Source organism: Pteropus medius, unplaced genomic scaffold (genome assembly GCF_902729225.1).
Source record: "Pteropus medius unplaced genomic scaffold, Ma_sr-lr_union100, whole genome shotgun sequence".
Lineage (NCBI taxonomy): Eukaryota > Metazoa > Chordata > Mammalia > Chiroptera > Pteropodidae > Pteropus > Pteropus medius.
In genome coordinates, this window is record NW_024340696.1 from 12,156,345 (window position 1) to 12,175,842 (window position 19,498).

Here is a 19,498-nt window from a genome sequence, read left to right on the forward strand (position 1 = left end):
TCATAGGTTTTTCTCAAATATTAGCGTAATTTTTGTTCTTTATAATAAATTTTATTAATGAAACTTTTTTAAAGGGTGGAGAAAAGTACCAAGAATCACACAGAAAAAGCCCGCGTGCCTTCCACCCAGCTCCGTGGAATTCTGATATTTCGTCTTGCTTGCTTCAGATTATTTTGAAGAAAAAAAGTCTTCCAGTCTCGAAGTTCATTGTGTACCCTGTGATCCCATTCGCCAGGATGTAACTGATCTCTTGAATTTATTATTTTTCTTTCCTGTACATTTTCAAAACTATGTTTACATCTGTATGTAGCCATTGAAGTAGTAATTTTTCAAGCCTGATTTAAGTGATCCTCTTCAACTTGTTTTTTTCCACGATGTTAGGTTTCTCAAATTTTTCCGTGTTAATTCATGCCATCCCAGTCTAGTAAATTGAAGCTCTCAGTAGTATTCCATTGTGTGAATGTACCCCGATTTTTCATTTATTCTCTTTTGATGAACATTTCGTATGTGTCTTGCAGCTAGCTTTATGTTAGTAGTAGCGCTGCCGTGAATGTTCTCAGGCTCTTGTATCTGGCACATTTTCCCCCAGGCGTAGTGCAGGTGCAGGAGAGGGTCGGCTGGGTGGAAGGGTAGGAAGCGTCTTCAGCTTCCCTAGGAATTGCCAAACGGCTCTTCTGCGTTCCTCTCCCACGGGCAGCCTGTGAGTTCCCGTAGCTCCACATCCTCTCACCACTTGAGATTGTCAGACTTAAAAATTTTGCACGTCTGATGGGTGTGAAAGAGAACTTCCTTGTTTTGTTAATCATTCTTTGATTACAAGTGAGCTTGAGTGCATATTAAGTGGCTGTCTGAGTTTGCTCATCAGTGACAGTACCCATTCATATGCTCTGTCCACTTTTCCATTGGGTCACCTAATTTTTCTTATGTAGTCTTGTAAGAAAATCCTAGATATCGATCTTTGTGCGTTATATACGTGGCAGATACCGTCTTCTAGTTAGTGGCATATCTTTGAAATTTGTTTATCGTATCTTTTCATGCAGTTGTACATTTTAGTATTTATCAGTCTTTATGGCCTGTGCTTTTCTGAGTCTTATTCCAGAGAGTCTTCCTTACCTTGAGCTCACGAAGATATGCTTTTGGACCTAAATGAAACTCATTCAACTTTTCTGCCCTTATTCCTTAATTTGCTTTGGTATTCTGTGCTCCCCCTGCCTGGGTGTCTCTGCACAGAGGAGAATATAGGCTGCAGAACAGTTCCCAGTGACTGTAGGAATTATTGCGACCGTCCCTGGGCAGATAGGGCTGGGCCGAACTTGGGTTCGGAGCAAAATCCTTCTTGACTGGGTGGCTGTTTCTGAGAGGTGCTGAAGTGCAGGGTTGATTGGCCCTCTCACAAGCCTTGCTTATCTTCAAGCCTGATAAAATTGGTCATAAAGTTGTCCTCTTCAGTGTAGCTCCACTGCCTGATTTGAGCTTCCTGCTGCTGCTGCTGATTAAAGTTGAAAAGACAGCGCATGGGGGGGACAGCTTCTGCTCCAGGTTCTCACCCAGGCCCGACATGCAGCCGAGGACATGGATGTGTGAGCACTCGTAAATGTTCACCTGGAAGTCCTTCCCATCTGTTCCTTTCCCCCTAGGAGCTCAGGAGTGTTCTGCAGACCCAGTCTCACTTATCCATTGTATTTTGCACAGAAACGTAAATGGATTCCAGTAGGGTTTAGATAAATTCACAGAACTAGGGACTGTGAGAATGGAAGGGTCCTCAGGAGCCATTGGCTTCCATTCCCCGACTCAGTCAGCAAGCATTTGCTGAGTGCTGGGTTCCTGGCACTTGCTAGTTGTTGAAGACACAGCGGGGAGCAGGACAGCCAAAGTCCCTGCCTTCCTGGTGAGGGGAGCAGCCATTAAACCACAGGGATCATTTCAGAGTGTGGTGGGTGCGATGGGGTAGAGAGGACGTGCCTTCGAATCGGCTCTCTTGCCATTTTGTCGTTTTAGGCAGATCTACCATCTTCCGCTCAGAAGTCGGTAAACCATGCATGGCCCACGTCCCCGGGCTAAGAACGGTTTTTAAATTTTTAAATGGTCAAAAATAAAAATTAAACATTTGCAATAGATTTTGATGATAGCGAACACCAACTTTGAACCTCAGTCACCCGCCCCCCGCGAAGGATTTCATTCTTCTCGTTCATAGGCTTGTATTGCGGGAAAATTGTTCTCAGTTATTAAGATACTCTTTTGAATTTCATCAATAAAAATTTTGTAGGATTTTTTTTTTCCCTCTCATATAAGCCCTTATACAATGTCTTTAATTCGGCCACCTGACCTGCAGAGCCTAAAATATTCATTCTCTGGCCTTTTATAGAGTGTGCAGGCCCCCGTTGTAGCTGTGTGACCGTGGGCAAAGGACTTCTCCAGTCTTTGTTTCCTCCTCTTCAAAACAGGCGTGGTGCCTGTTGCATAGAGCTGTAGTGATGGACTAAGAAGAGCGCGGACGTTAGACTCCTGCCGTGGGAAGAGCTTCGGCAGCTGTTCCATCTTCCCCAGTGAAAAGTTGGTGATGACCGGTTTCCGAAGGGCTGTTCCGGGATGGGGATGAGGGTGGGCGGGGCCCACTGCCCGCCCCTGAGGGTCAGCATCCTGAAGAGCAATGTCCTCCAGTGCTGCTGTCCAGCCCCCGAGCTTGGACCTCGGACCTTGCTCCGGCTACATGCGGGCAGCTCTGCAAATCCCCACGACGTTAATGTCACTCCGACATAATTTTCCTCATGAAACGCAATGAAGCATAACTAAAAAATGTAAGTAACAGCTTCGGGCTCTTAATGAGGCTATAAATACAGGACAAAAATAATTTATAAAGCTATTTCCTGGTAAAGAACTATCCTATTCCTAGACTTTTTAACTTTTTTTTTTTTTGCTTTTCTCATTAATACTCGCCATTAGCTTTCTTTGCCAGCTCATTTTGAGAAGGAAACAAAGCATTTATCATTTTGTAACGGTTGCTGTTTTGCATTTCACGGGAGAAGCAAACAAAAAAGCAGCATGAAGTACAGACACCGAGCAGACAGCTAGGCTCACTCCCTGCCCAGGTGACTTGCTCCGTCCGTTAATTGTTCCTGCAGTAAAATAATACTAGATCTTCCATCAGGGATAAAGATGATACACCTTATGTGTAAATATGAAATCTGTGCAAATATGAAATCTGTAAATGGGCTGAACGATGAGTCATTTTATACTTTCTCACCAATTTCTTCTTTGAACAGATGGGTAAACAGAGGCTGGGGCTGCTGGAATGAGCTCACAGGGCAGGGCGTTGTGTAGTCTAGACAGAGCTGGAGACCTGGCTGTGCTCAGGTGCTTGGAGCCAGCAACACATCCTCACTTTAGGTTCAGACATCCACACATGACTGCTCCCTTCTTGGTGACAGCCGGCATGTTCCCCTTAGCAAGACTCTAGCAGGAAGCAGTTTGTTCGATGAGAACCAAATAGCTCTGGCAGGTGCTTGGGACAAAAGTCTCTCATTCCATCCGATGCAGATGCCACCATGTAGAGCTGTCTGCAGTCGAAGGGACTTTTGGGATTTTTCTAGGGTGTTTACAGACAGATCACTGCGGACCAGCTCCCTCAGCACTTTACCTGTGCATGGCATGTATGTGTGTGTTTGAAGTGAGTCAGAAGGAAAACAGATGGTTGTTTTCAGTGGCCTCATAATGTTATGGCTGTTGGCACCAGGCGGTGGCAAGAGGTGTATTAATTCTCTGGGGAGTTTTTAGGGAAGATCTATTTAAGATCTGCAAAATGGAACACTAAGCCGTATGTGTCTGTGCATATGTTTATGTATCTTGCTTTGTTGTTCATGGAGCCTGCAGACAGGCTTGTCAAGGAAGCAAAGGAGAAAAACAAAGTTGATTGGACAGAAATCTGAAAGCAGGGCCTGTCAATAGTTTGCAGATGTCAGCTCTCTGTTGCATCATGACAAGGGATATCCCCGGGGGGCAGAAGATTGGCAGAGGGGGAGGTGAGAATGTGGAGGACTCTGGCTGCTAGAATTCCCATTTCTCAGCTGGAAAAGTCAACATCACTAACTGCCAGTTCCAGCTGTCTGAGTTTTTGCAGTTGCCCCAAACTTGGCCTCCTCATCGAATATAAATTTGTGGGTGCCAGAAATTTTGGAAGAAGCTGCTGTAGCAGACTATTTGCCTTTGCCCAGTGGGGGAGGACTTGGGACTTTTTTTTTTCATTCTCGGTGCAGATGGTACAGTTATTTTAAGTAAGTGATGTGGTGCAGTGAAAATGGGTAACTCTTTTTCATTTTTCAGCTTAATGAAAAAAAGAAAAGGGAGGAGGAATAACCCCAGCTAGCCAACTTTGTGCTAATGCTTGTCTTTTTGGATTCTAAATGGGTCCCAAGACACTGAGATGAGATAAATATTTCAGCCAGTAGAAAGTCCTGCTGTCGAGCAGAAAAGATTTCTCACCTCTTTAAAAGCAGACAGGGTAGCAGTTTACTTGCACAAATCCAGACACCCCCATGTACCTTATTTTTAACTATATATGTACAGATCCCACTCGCCTTTGAGGAGGATGAGGCAGCGGGTGAATAGAACTTTCTAAGGAACAGTGCTAGGGATGGGATAAGTCAGTAACACTTGGTGTTCTTTTTAGAGCATCCACACATATTTATTGGGGACATACTGAACACCGGATGGGAACGACGCAGAACTGAATGAAGCAGTGCCCTTCTGCTCTCTGGGGGCGTGCAGTCTAGTGGGGAGATAGTACAGACACATCAGTCAGCACAAGTTGGGATAAAGGAGAACAGGGGACACTACCAGAATGAAAAACAAGGGGGACCAGCTTTAGGTTGGGTGTCAACTTAAGGGTCTCAGAGTAAGCGATGTAAAGCTGAGGTCCGAAGGATAAAATGAGACTAGCCAGATGGATTAGTTTGCTAGGGCCACTATTACAAAGTACCTGAGATTGAATGGTTTAAATGATAGAAATTTACTTTCTGACACTTCTGGAAGTGAGAAGTCTGAGATGAAAGTATAGGCAGGCTTGGTTTCTTTTTAGGCCTGTCATCTTATCCTGCAGATGGCCATCTTCTCCTGTGTCTCTTCAGCTGGCATCCCCTCTGTGTGTATCTGCATCTTAATCTCTTCGTATAAGACCCCAGCCATATCGGATCAGGGCCCACCCTCACAGCCTCATTTCATCTTAACCACCTCTTTAAAGGCCCTGTCTCTGAATTCAGTCTCATTCTGAGGTACGAGGGGTTGGGACTTCAACATATGAGTTTCGGGAGGACACAGTTCAGCTCATAATACCTGCAGCACCAGGTAAAAGGTGGGTGGAAGAATTGGGGTCACTGAACGGCACGTACGGAGGCCTCACTGCAGGAGGGACATTTAAGTCTGAGGAAATGGTTGGAAATGACTTTGAAAGGAGGAGTAGGGAAGGGGGGCTGAGAGAGGCTTGGATGCAGGCCTTGTAAACCATGGCAGGAGTTTTAGATTTACTATAAAGGCACTGAGAAGCCATCAGTAGCATCAGTAAAATCCATCAGTAAAATCTCCCTCTGCTGTGAGGAGACAGAACTGGGGACAGTGAGAAGTGAAAATTGGAAGGTTGGTTTAAGGCAGGATTTCTCAGCTTCGGTCCCATGGACATTTCAGGCTTGGTGGGTCTTGGTTGCGAGGGCTGCCCTGTGCGTTGTAGTCATGCAGCAGCATTCCTGATCTCTACCCACCAGATACCACAACCAAAAATGTCTCCACATCCTGCTGTATGTCCCCTTGCGGTGGGGGTGCATGTAGGCAAAATCGCCCTGTGATGAGAACCACTAGTTTAAAGGGGACAAGAGGTGGTGCCAGTTGACCAAGGCACACTGGATGAGTTTGAGGAAGATTTTTGAAGACAGAATCAATGGAACTTTAACCTTTCTCTGCCTTGGTTTTTCTTCATGCATTTTAGTGTGATGATACTGTCACTTCCCCAAAGTACAGGCTCTGTGCCCCCTGCATATGTAATGAAGTTGCTCAGAAGCACACGAAGAACGTTCCTCTGTGTTATCATTCACCGGGCTCTGGGGATCTCTGGTCCTGTCCGTAAAGCTTTGAGCCTGTGGCTGGCAGGACCACCTGTGTGTAACAGATGTGGTGTTTAGTCTCTGCATCACACCCTTTCATTCGTCAAGCCCATGTGCCGCCAGCCCACCGACTCTCAGAGCAAGCGCTTTGGAATCTAATCTGGCCGATGTTCCGCCTCCGGAAATCTGTTTATCAGAACACGATTTCGCAGTTGCGGTGACTTTTCCAGGGGACTTCTCTTTGAGGAGCTAGCTCTACGAAAGCAAGTGGAGGTGATTTCCCGACAAAACAGAGTGACAGTTGCGTTCTGGAGCCCTGAAGAGCTCCCTGTGAGCCGGCGGAGCCCAGAGCAGTCGTTCGGAGACAGCTGCACTGCGTGGGATTTTCTGGGTTGTGCACTCCATGTCTGGCCGGGATCCAGCACCTGCCTTTCCTTCTAAGTGTCCCTTATAATTCCTACTCTGCCATCCTGAGCCCTCCCCCAGAGATAGTGACTTGCGTTCATATTCTTCTCGGGGTGGGTGGTGGCTTTCAGAGTCCAGTCTTAAGAAGGATTCTGGTGTTGAGTGTGGGCTCAACGGACCGAGTGCCGTGATTAGTGATGTCTGACTTAGTGATAGAATTGATGATATAGTGGCACTGTATGTTCACAATTCCTAACAATCACAGCTGCATATTTTTTATTCCAGACCTTTCACTGCCCTGGGTTGAGCCTTTTTGTACTGTGCCTTTGCTGTCTTTCTCTAGGCCTGAAGGGCCCTCAACGTTCTATCTCTGTACCTATGAGCGTCCACTGCAAATGCCACCTCTTTTCTTCAATGCCTTGAATTTTGACTTTATCTTAAGAACGGCGAGGAACCATTCTGTGGCTTTTTAAAGTAAAGGGAAAGATCATGATGCGATTTGCTCTTTAGAAAGGTCAATCTGGCCACGGGGAGGCCAGGTTAGGTGATTGTGGCAGTAACTCTAGTGAGCAATGGTGGCGACCTGGGCTAGAGTTATGGCTTTGGAGACTAGCATTCAGGACTTGGTTCTTGCAGAGGCCCCTCACTGTAGCTGCTTTTCTAGAATTCTTCCGTGAACTCTGAAATACGAAAACTCGCTTTTAGTAGGGAGACGGGCATGTACGTTATTAGTTGAGTACAGGGGCGCAGCTGGTCTGCAGTGACATCCGTGGCACCTGGGCTGACGTGGTGCTGCTCGCCTGTGACTGTCCTTCCCAGTTAGTTGTTGCCTACTTGTTCCAGCTGTCAGATATGTTCAGTCTCACCCCAGTAGCACCGTACCCACACAGCAGAGTAAGTGCTCTTTTCTGCCTAGTGAAGTCAGGAACACTTCAGAGGGAGGGCAGCATAGAGGTTGTATGCTAATAGGTCTGTAGGGATTTACTAGGAGACCCCCACGGGTCGAAGGGCATTCCAGGTAAAAAGAATAGCACCCGTAAAGGATAGGAGTGTGAAAGATGTGACGTGAAGGATTTGGAATAAGATGCTTCTTTTTGGCAAAGCTTGTGAAAGAGGATCATGGGCCCCTCTCCCCCTGCTACGTCCAGGCAGGTCCTGACACCCCTCTTAGTCCATGACAATAAAACCATTGGTACCCGGTGTGCCTTCCCAGCCCTGTGTTTCATCTCCGCATATTTAGGACCTAGCACAAGTATCTGGTCATAAATGTTCAGTAAATGCTCACCCATGACTCAGGAGGACGCCCTGGAGAGACGGGTCTTTTTTTTTTCTTCTTCTTCTTCTTTTCTAAGACCATTTTACTTCCAGGTGGCTCCTTCTCTCCCAGTCATTGGTCGCTCTGGCTCAGACTGATGGGATTGATCAGATTCTGGCTCCCTTGACAATCCGCCCCCGGCGTGCATTGGTGGATGAATCCCACGCCCCTCCCCCACGCTCCTGGCCTTCTCTGCTTCTCTGCTTTCTAGACTAAGAGTTACCACTTTCGAGTGAGAGCCCTGGCATTTTTCTGACTATTCACTGGAGTTTCATCTAAACTTGGGGCTTGGTTTTAAACCTCCAGGAACTCTTGGCAAGTAGTTCAGTGACCTTGGAGTTCTCGTGGGCTTAGAGGCCTGACTTCAGTTTCAGTTTGGTCTTTCCTCCCTGTGCAACCTTAGGTGGATCGATTTTGTGGGCTGGGGCTTCCATTTTCTAAAATGAAGTTATCTGCCAATATCCACTTGGCCCAAGTTCAAGGATTCTGTGATTGTAAGACCACAGAGTCTGAGACCTGGCAGGAGCCCGCAGTCCCTACTGCCGGAGGCTTTGGGAGTCCAGCGCTCCATCACCACTGTCTTGAAACCTTCATTTTTAGTCACTGATGATGGCCAGGAAAAACATTTGGATTTTCAACTAATCCTTTTGACAGAGAAAGAAGTAAAGTCAGTGAGCACCTAATATGTGCCAGGCACCTACTAAGGGCTTTCCCCTTATTTCTCCCTCAAGTCCTCTCAGAATCCCCAGGTGTAATTTCTCATTCCATTTCACAGATGAGGAAACTGAGGCCCAAAGCGATCAAGTCACCTACTGGAAGCCTCACCCACACAGCCCATGCCAAACCAGAGCCCTTTCGGTCGAGGGGCTCGGGTCCTTGCCACCGTCGCCGTGCCGGCTGACCTCTCTGTCCCCTCTGTCCCACAGAGAGCCAGCTGCTCCCTGGGAACAACTTCACCAACGAGTGCAACATTCCGGGCAACTTCATGTGCAGCAACGGGCGGTGCATCCCGGGCGCCTGGCAGTGCGACGGGCTGCCCGACTGCTTCGACAAGAGCGACGAGAAGGAGTGCCGTGAGTGCTGGGCCCTGCCGGGCCGGGGAGGGGGTGCTGGGGCAGCGGAGGAGGCCCCACCCTCATGGCCAGCAGTCCTGCCCTCTCCACTCCAGAGCTCTTTCTCAGAGGAGCATGGCCTGTGCAGAAACAGGAGTCTTGGTGGGGACGGAGCCACAGCTCTGGGAGAGCAGAGGACCCCTCCACCAGGCTCTCCTAACCCTCACTCTGCAGGACTGTCATTGCCTTCACTTTGCACACGAGGAATCTGAGACCCAGAGGTTATGTACCTGCAGTATCTACTAACCAAGAAGCAGCTGACCTGGATTTGAACCCAGGGCTGCCTGACCCCGAGGCTCAGGCTGGTAACCATCTCGCACATCTCGTACCTCATGCAGTGTTCTTGACGATTAAGTAAGGTGTAGCATCATGTCAAGGATCCAGCATGGAGTTGGTACTGACTAGAAGTAATTTGCTTCCACGTGCTCCTTTCCTCTGCCAAAAAGACCCGGGCATCATCTTCAAACGGGTACCACCAGGGCCTTGGGGCAGGGGTAGGGAGAGGGAATCTTCTCTGATCCTCGCCACCCCACCTCCTTTTCAGTCTCTTACCCGTTTTGTGCCCCCAAAATATATGTGAGATTTGGGTGAGGGGTGACCTATGAGAAAGGAGGCCCCTGGGCTGTGAGTGGAGGGGCATCCAGGGGTCCACTACTCCTGCTCCCTGTCCATGCCCCTCTTCCTTGCCAGAGTTTGGTGCCACAGAGTGAGCCTGGCTGTGGCACCCTGGCAGGTGGGAAGCGCACTTGATGAGTGCTGGGACCTGGGGTTATCTCGTGGGTGGCTTCTTGGGGACCACACAGCTGGACAATGGTCCTTGCCTCTTTCCTGGGCTTTGGGCAGTGGGCCACAGGGCCTTTCTGACAGGAGAACTGAGGGTTCTGGCTCTCCAGCTGCTGTCTCTCTAGAAGCCAGCTGAGGATGTGGCTGAGGAGGGCCCGATTATCTGAACTTTTAACAGAGCTGGTACTGGGATTTGGGGCCCAATCTGTTGACCCAGGGGAAGGAGCACTGGGTTTGGAGTCTACCTTCAGAGCCAGCCACCCCCACCTTCGTGGGATGCTCCTGGGCGAGCTGTGCACTCTGAGACTGGCCCCTCACCTGTGCAAGGGGTCTAGCATTCTTGCTGCCTACCCCCGCTCTTCAGAGAAGTTTTCAGGGGTAGGGACTGGGAGTATGTTTTTTGATGGGAACTGTTTCATTTTGTTTGTTGCATGATTTTTTCTGTATAGACCACTATACATAATGCATTTTTAGTTTCGCAGAGTTTTTAAAAAAGTATTGCATCTATTTCAGCCTTTTCTGTTTCTAGCATGGCTTCAAAATTACTAGACATTTAATATTTGTCATTTGAGTATCAAATGAGATAGCATGTGTCCAGTTTTGAGCATTATTAACGCTATACAAATATGCAGAATGACCATTTTTAGGATGAGGTCTGTATTTGAACTCCAGTAAATGCAAATTGTCCTTCGTGGGGAAGGGAATGAATATTCAGCACAGATAAGTCTGGAAGAATGTGGGGCTGGAAGTTGAAACTTGTTTTATTTCCAGCTTTGTTAGTACCAGCTGTGTGATATTAGCATCCTCTGACATTCAGTCCAGAGCCATGATTTCAGAATTCATGTGCAAACTGGAGGAGGTGGTGGAGAGAGAACATAGGATGGTGCGGGCAGCTGCCCGGCGCTGCTCGTTTAGTTTGGAACCGTGTCACCTTGGCTGTTGGCCATCATTTTTTTCCTCCTCATTTCCTACCCTTAACCTCCAAGTGTAGCGGAGACTTGATTGACATATATTTAGTCTGTCAATCAAAACATAATTTTAAAAAACCATACACACAAACACATGCATTGAAAAAATCCTCTCTGTTGCCTTTGTGTGTGTGTGTGTGTGTGCGCGGTGTGTGTGTGTGTGTGTGTGTGTCTTTAAATGATAAAAACAGAAACGCTAGAAGGTTTAGACAATAGAGGGAAGGAAAAGAAGTCATTTTGTAAAATAAGATCTATTTGCATTTTAAATTTCTTACACATTGCCTTCCAGTCTAGGAGTCTTGGATGTGAGCACCCGGATGTCCAAACCTCGCCCACCCTTCCGCCCTCCCGCCCCACTCCTCCCTTGCTATGTGGTCTTAGGAAAGTTACCAGCCTATTCTACACCTTAGCCTTTGGAGGCTTAAATGAGAATTCCTTAACCTCCTGGTGCTCCAATTCCTTCCTCTCCAAAATGAGAATAAAAGACTTCCAATAAACATCGCTGTGAAGTTCGAATGCACATCACGCACACAGCACAGCGCCTGGGTGTGGTGACTTGCAATCATGAAGCGTTACCTGTTGGTCAGTCTGCACAGACCCTTCTGTCTGGTGATTGTCATGGGGACCTGTGATTGTCATGGGGACCTGTGATTGAGTACTCGCTTTTTTCTGCTTCCCATTGGAGTCCCTTTGCCACATTACCATATTTAGCATTTATAATTGTTGTTTTGTGAGGTTGCCTACTGTTCCATCAAGCGGACACACACTGCAACCTAACGGTTCTCCTGCCGTTGGGTGTTTAAGTCTCTTGTTTTTTTACTTCGCCGATCAAAATGTTTAGTGTCCATTAAGGAATTTATACATCCCCAGAGGACACAAGACTGTTTCAGCCAGAGCCAGGATGGGCTGAGCTGAGGTCTCCAGGGTACTCAGTAGACCATCTTTTCAAGGGCACCCCGAGAGTGGCCGGTTTAGAATTTGTGCCACCTCCTCTCGTGTCTTGCTCAGAAGTTACAAAGCCTTATCTTGGATTCCTTGGAACAACTCGGTACTTACGGAGAAGAGAGTGAAGGTGGCTGATGGTCTCACCATAGAGGGGTGATTGCCCCAAGTGCCCTATGAAACAGCTTCGGTGTTTAGGAGATAATATACTTAAACAAGGAGAATTCTTGCTGTTTTCAAGGAGTGAGAGAAGAGCCCAGAGAGGGGTTTCATGGTGGGGTGTGAGGCAGTGAGCAGCTTATTCTGCATCCACGGCAGAGGAGAGATTTTTGTAAGATAGGGAGAGAGAAACTTATTTTTTTTTTATCATAAAGGGAATGAAATAACATATTGTAAAAATTTTGGAAACAAGGAGGATAAAAAAACAGAATCACACACAGTCACTGCTCTAACAGAACTGTTAGCATCTTAGATGTTTTCATTCAGGCTTTGCCCAGCTGTAATAACCATGGATATACATTTTTATATTTTGATTTTTTTTTCCAGGTAACATTTCAGCATTTTAATATTTTCTATTTTCTATGCTTTTTAAAATATTTCTCTTTATCATTTTTATGGCTTAAACAGTCCATTCATTTGATGCAGTATAGTTTATTTACTCATTTTTTGGCATTTATGTTGTTTCCAGTTTTTCACCGTTAGAAATGGTGTTCACTGTTGTGCACATGAGGGTGGGCGTGGCTCTCCTTTGGGAAACTCTCTTAATCTAATCTAGATTCTCAGAGATGAAACACTGGGTTGAAGGACAGAGGCCTTTTCGGGCCCTCGATACAGGCTGCGCACTTGTCCTGTGGCAGGTTGGCACCAGCTTGCTCGGCCACTGGCAGCGTGTGAGAATTCCGACTTTGTTTTAGTCTTGGCAGCATTGGGTAATAAATATCTTAAAAAATATTTTTTTCTGGTTTATTTAATAGTTTGAAAACAGTTATGTGTTTTCATATTTATTTTTTATTTTCTACAGAGGTTGAATGTTTTCCCATACCCCTGTTTACTAGTTGTATTTCTGACTTTGTGAAATATCTGTTAATGGACTAGAATAAATTTCCACCTGGGTTGAGTCATTCAATTTTCCACCTCATGAATCTGGGGAACCTCTCTCTTCGAGTTTTGAGAGTAGAGGCTCATTTTGGGATAGTTTGAGTGTATTTCTGCTCTTGATGAGTGGCGTGCCCTAAAGAGTTGTTTATCTAAATAACTTTTTTTTGTAACAAAAGAAATAGAGATGCGTTTTAGAAAAACATGGAAGCTTTATGAAAACACTAATTGCGATGTGCCCTTACTTGAGCTTCCTCTGGGCTGCAATGTTGCAGACACGTTACGTTATGTTAACTCGTTTGATTGTCACAAACCTTATGAGGAAGGGACTGTCATTATCTGCAGATGCGGAAAATGAGCCACAGAGATTACACAGAGCTTGCCTATTGTTCCAGAGAGTAAGGCCCCTTCCCCTTCCTCCTCCAGAGGCCACCAGTGGGCCCGGCCTTTCTCTACACGGATCTGTGTTACTTTACTGAATGAGATTCTATTCGAAGTTTTAATGACTAATCAGCCTGTTTAAAAAAATTAAGAAATGTTGCTGATGTTTTTTTTCTGTGTAAATGATGTCTAAAATGGTTGTTAGTCCTGTGAGTCTCTGAAAGAAGACACCATACTTTCATTACTTACTGCCTCTTGGTTTAATAATAAGGTGGCAGTCCAAATTTCCAGAACCCACATGTGGCCCGAAGTCAAGAGTCTTAACATCTTCTTCCAGCTTTGTGTTGGATTGTAGCTGCCCTTTCTGCGTCCTAACCAAATGGGGGAGAAATTGTGAAGGTTTGAGATTCTGGTCACAAGGTGGTTCATTTTCTTCTTGGGAAAATTATGTTGATTGATATCTTTGACCAAGCATGTACAGACGGTGTGTGTGTGTGTGTGTGTGTGTGTGTGTGTGTGTGTGTGTGTGTGTGTTGGGGCAGGGAGGGCAAGGAAAAAGAGATGGGGGTAAATTCAAGGATCTTGTCAAATGATAAAATTTTGCTGAATCTCAAAGTCCAAAGACATCCAAATAGGTGCAAAAATGGAATTTAAATTTTATTTGCTTTTCTGTTCCCAGCCATTTCTTGAGCATGACTTTTAAGAGCTCAAGTATGATGGCAGATCCATGAACTAGGGTTGAGAGGGCAAGTTTGGAACAACGATCACCAAGAAATATAAAAGGGGAGAGTCGTGGGGGCAGAAACGCTTCCTCTGTTCTTTTCATCGTCCTTCTCATTTTCTGCCTCCAGGTGGCGCCACACATAACATTTTCTTTTAAACCTGGTACCACCACAGGGCAAAGAGAGATGAGGGAAAAAACTGGATTCTGAGTTCTTATGCTTTCCAAACTTTAGCAGTAATTCAGCTATTTCACCAAGGCACCTAATGTTTGGCTCACACGCTATGCTCCCAGGAAATCAGGAAGTTCCTAAAGGATGGATATGGTTTGCTTCTTCTTAGGCTGCTCTATCTTTTCTCAGAGAATGGGATGGTGACAGCTGACTTTCTGTGGCCTAGGATGGCAGTTGTCCATGAACTAGATGCAGCCACAGCGGGGTTTATTCTTTACCTTCAGTCGTGGGTAAAGCAAAATTGGCAAAACTCCATTGTTGACTTGTGTTCCATCCCCACACCTCTCCATTTATACATGGAAGACCCAACACCCAACACCTCAGAATGTGGCCTCATTTGGAGATTGGGTCTTTATAGAGTTAATCAAATTAAAATGAGGTCATTAGGATGATACGACTGTGTCCTCGTATAAAGGGGGACATTTAGATGCACAGATACATGCAGAGGAAAGAAAATGTGAACGGACATAGAAGATGACCATCTGCAAGTCAGGGAGAGAGGCCCAGAACAAATCCTTCCTCACAGCCCTCAGAAGGAACCAGTCCTGCCGACACCTTGATTTCATACTTCTGGCTTCTAGACCTGTGAGACAATCCATTTCTGTTGAAGTCACCAGTTGTGGCACTTCCTTATCACAGCCCTCACAAACTCATCCTGCCGTCTACCCATCCTCTAGCTTGCTTTTTAAACGTTGTTATATAGTGAGTGACAGCTGTCCCACAGGAAGGCATTCGTAGACATCCTGCTGCTGTTTTTTTTTTTAAACAATATGAAAGTAAGAACCTTACTGCTATGGGTTGAATTGTGTCCCCCAAAAAGATATGTCAACACTCTAACCCCCAGTACTTCAGAAAGTGACTTTATTTGGAAACGTGAGCATTGTGGATGTGCTTAGTTTAAATGAGGTCACACTGGAATCGAGTGGGCCCTTAATCCAGTAAGACTGGTGTCCTCATAAGAAGACAGTGTGGAGCTATGAGGGAAGAAGGCCATGTGACAGTAGGGGCAGAGAATGGAATGATGCAGCTGCAAGCCGCGGAATGCCAAGAATTGACAGCTGCCACCAGAAACTACAAAGAGGCAGGGAAAGATTCTACCCAGAGTCACAGAGGCAGCATGGCCCTGCCGACCCCTTGATTGCAGACTTCTGGCCTCCAGAAATGTGAGAGAATAAATTTCTATTGCTTAAAGCCACTCAGTTTATGGTACTTCCTTTGGCAGTCCTAGGGAACTAATATACTTCCTGGGGACAGTTAAAGCCATTTGGGTTTCGGTGGGCTGGCTCGGCCCGGTAGATGCAGGCCTTCTTTTATTAACCTCCGATCCCCTGCCATAGTGCCAGGCCTCTGCGGAAGAGTCATGCCCTCCATTTCTGCTTGGGCACACTGCCTGGTCATGTGATCGAGGTGTCCCTTTTTTCCAGGTCTTGGTTCTGGCAAGCTGTTGCTAAGTGCTGAATTTCAAAAGGCTTCTGAAGAAGTTGCACTTCAGAAAACAAAACTGGCTCTTAAAAGGGTCTAGAGAATATCACTGTGATTTAATGCCGTCTCCGCTGAACACTTCAGAATGAAAACACACCTTCCCCACAGCGCTCATCATACAGAAGAAATCCAAGACCTGTGTGTGTGTGCGTTAATGTTGCCTCTTTTCTAACTTAGTCATTTTCTTTGTGTATTTGTTTTTAAACATTTCAGGTAATACCGGGCATGCCTCGCACTTCACAATTTCTTCCATCTCAAATGCGAAACTATAAATTCTGTGCTTAAAAACTGGGGCTTGGGGGCCAGACAGGGCTGGGTTCTAACCCCAGCCTTTTTGTGTGACCTCTGGTGACCCCTGGTCACCATTTTCCCTCACTTTACACCTTTTTCCTCCTTTGTAAGATGAGGATAACAGCAGTAGCCACTCCAGTGATATGTGCTATGTCCAGGCCATAAGCCAGTTAGAAACGAGCTGGCTTTAAGCAGTAGGCCCTGTTTCCTGGTGCAAACAGGCCGAAGATCAGTTCTGTTGAACTACTGAGCACTGTCTTAAATGAGTTATGTATATGAGGCTTGGAGCTGGGTGGCTGGTTTGGGTTAAGCATTAGGGAAGTGCTAACTGACGTTATTCTTTCAATAAATGCTAATGACATTATCCTCAAACCGAAGTCGCTGTGACATTCCTGACTGGGAAAGTGCTAGAGGTTACTGCTCTAGCCGAACCCATGCCCGGCCTCCCTAGAGCCACACTTTCCCTTGTCTTCCACCCCTTCCCTTCCTGCTCTCACTTTGAAAGCCTGAGCCATAGAAACACCTTCCTTGGCTAGGTCAACATCTTCTTTTCACTTGAGAGAGTCTTGAACACACAGTCATGAGCAGTTATGAAATTCTCCAGCTTAGAGCTCCAGGGAGCCAGCCAGACACTGAAGCTGGTACAGAAGGGAAGGAAACAGATATTCGGGGGCCAGCCAGGCTCTCTGGGTCCCTGGGGGTGGGGGCTGGGTTTGGAGGTAGCTTTCTTGCATTCAGTAGGGTGACCTCTGAATGAGTCTGCAGTTGTTCCCCACCAACCAGAGTGGCCACTGTTGGCTTACTCCCAACTCTGCTGGAGCCCCACACAGTTAAGCACCTGAGTGGATTTCGATGATGGTTTTTTGCTTCACGGCTTGAACTGTCTTCTCCAGTCTCCACCTTTATTACGCTGGCCTGAAACCAGAACTGCTCCCTGCAGCCAGGTCTTCGGTCTAGAACTTGTAGAGGTTACGGACTTCCAGATCCTTCCCCCGCCTCCAGATGTGCTCTTTGTGCCTGTGCTGATGGTAGGAAAGACTTGCAGTCCAGATGTTGGAAGCACAGCATAAATTCCCAGCTTGTCACCTGACAGCTACGTAGAGTCACTTCCGGCTCGTCGGACTACACTTGACCTAACATGAATTTGACCTTGTATAAACTTTTCCTAAAAGGGAAAAAAAAGTAGCTGTTTGAAGAGGCCAGCACTAGGCAGAGAAATACAAACGGCTCTGAAACTCTCTGGGTATATTAGTTCGTTAGGGTTGATGGAACAAAATGCCCCCAAAGGATGGCTTAGAACAATAGAAATCTATGCTCTCACAGTTCTAGAACTAGATGTCTGACATCATGGTGTCGACAAGACCGTGCTTTCCCAGAAGGCTCTAGGGGAGGCTCCTTCCTTGCTTCCTTGCCGGCATTCCTTGGCTTCTTCCGCTTGTAGATGCAATACTCCAACTTCTGCCTCTGTCATCACGTGGCATTCTCCCTGTGCATCTGTCTCTGTGTCCAAGTTTCCCTCTTCTTGAAAGGATGCCTATAATTGGATTAGGGTCCACCTTAATCCAACATGACCTCATCTTAACTTCATTATGTATGCAAAAACCCTATTTCCAAATAAGGTTGTGTTCACAGGTCCAGGACGCAAATAACCAACTACACCGGGTACCTGTTGGAAAGGTGGGGTGCCCTGTGCACAGCAGCTACTACAGGACAAGGCCTTTACACTCATCTCCATGCTGTGTGGATGCTTGCTGCATCCGTTTGGGAATTTCATTGTTATTTATGTTACCCTCCTTTTTATATAGCAGAGTGGTCATGGAACAGGACCAGATGTGTCAATAGAACAGGAATGGTTTGGAAGCCTGGGAGGAGTGTTTTATATGAGAAAATAAATAAATAAATAGTAAAAAAGAAAAGCCAGCTATATGTAGTCTTAACTTCTGTCACCTGGCACCTTGATTTTGGCCACTTTCATGAGGAAGAAAGGAACGCCAGTTCGTGCGTGTGGCCACCCGTGAGACTTCTGTGCCTTTAAAAACCAGGGGGTGGGACGTGCAGTAACTAAACTGATGCCTGCAGCTCTCTGCCTGGCAGTCCACCTGGGAGGAAGCTGGGAGGGCTCCCGGCCAGATGGAACAGCCGTGCCTTCTGCACAAAGACACTAAAAACTCAAATTAGTTGCCAGTGTTTCTAAAACTTGCACATAAAATTGGGATTATCAGGTTTTCTTGAAAAGTCAGATTTAGCATTTGGATATTCTGCACTCAGAGAACCTTGTTTCCGCCCTGCTTCTGTTATGCGTTTTACCGTCTTGCCCATTCAGGGGCCTCCAGTATTTAATTGTAACACGCACCTCTTTTCCCATTTTCAGATCTCAGAAATGCCTCCTGTAAGTGATGGGATAAGAAAACATGGTGTCCAGGTTTAATGTTTTTTCTTTCTGAGTTATACATAAAAGAGTGGCGAACCTCACAATCGGGGGCATCTTGGAGTCAATGAAATGTCTGTGACTTTCTCTGATCGTTAACGCAGGATGTTTCTTTCAATCAAGGGTGCTGACATTCCCGAGTAGGTAACCATATAATATACCATAAGTGTGTGTTTCCCTTCGCGTGCTGGGCTTGAGGACGGGAGGCGGGTGCGGAGCGGGAGGGCCCTGGCTCCGAAGCCACACTACCTGCGTTGCATCCTGGCTCCATCACGTGTGAGCTGTGGGACCTGGGCAAGGTACGTAAGCCTCAGTTTCTTTAAATCTCATGGGATTTTTGTGAGGCTTGAATGAGCTAAAACCTTGAAAACCCTTCATACAGACCTGGCACATAGTAAGTGCTCAGTAAATGTTAGTACTCTTAATGGCAGTATGGAGTCTCATTTTTGGTTTACATCCCATCTCTGCCACTGGCTAGCTACTTCCCTTCTTGGAGCCTCAGTTTCTTCATCTGCACAATGGGAGTAGGTCTGTCAAAGGGGAGTGTGATAATCTGATGTGTCAGTGCAGATGGCTGGTGCATAGCAGGCACTTAAAATACGTGTTTCCATCTTCGTATTTTCTCCCTCCCCCTGCGATGCATTATTCCCTAGAGTTGCCAGAGCACTTTTGATCCAGGCTCTCTTGGGCTCCTGTGGTCGAGGGTGGGCTGGATGATGCTTCGCAGATTCTGTTGTCTGAGCTAAGGAAGTTGGACCATTTTGTTTCAGAAATATTGCTACTGTCCAGATCAGCTGCACATCAGTCAAAATGAGCATCTCCCCTTCCCTGAACCATTTTCAGAAGACAAGACCCTGGGGCCTTGTGATAGCCCGATTTTGAGGAGTGTGTTGTGGGGCACCCCAGGGTAGGGGAGCCCCATGCCAACTCCATGGGTGACCTGCATAAAACTGCCATGCGAGCGGGCTGGGCATCCTGTCTCTCCATGCTCTCAAGCCCAATCAACCACCGTCATAAAGTGAGAAGAATCAGACTTTCTACCTGGGGTCCTAGTGCCCCCTCCCTTGGAGCTGGGACAGAAGACCCCAGACTCTCCGGCTGGGGGAGAGAGGTAAGGCATCCTGGAGCCTAGAAAAAAACTGGGAGGAATCTGTCCAGTTTAGTGTCTGCCAGGAGGAGAGCAAGTCTTTCATTTCTGAAGACACCGAAGCTCTCAGTTCTTAGAAAGTTTTGTTTTATTATTTAGTTAAGGCT

At 46.6% G+C, this 19,498-nt stretch overlaps 1 protein-coding gene across 4 annotated transcripts in view; it reads left to right on the top strand.

Annotated features, from left to right (window-relative positions):
- The window catches only part of LDLRAD3 (low density lipoprotein receptor class A domain containing 3), a 213,138-nt gene that overhangs the window by 57,257 nt on the left and 136,383 nt on the right, over positions 1-19,498 (top strand). The window contains exons 1-2 of one of the 4 annotated variants that reach the window (XM_039867135.1): positions 2,580-2,798; positions 8,736-8,882. The exons of 1 other annotated variant lie outside the window; for it this stretch is intronic. In XM_039867135.1, the coding sequence (XP_039723069.1) occupies positions 8,795-8,882 (88 nt within the window). In that variant the 5' untranslated portion in view covers positions 2,580-2,798; positions 8,736-8,794. Of the gene's footprint in view, positions 1-2,579; positions 2,799-3,070; positions 3,090-8,735; positions 8,883-19,498 lie in introns of those variants that run through there. 2 more of the 4 variants (XM_039867145.1, XM_039867118.1) reach the window with 2 other exon arrangements.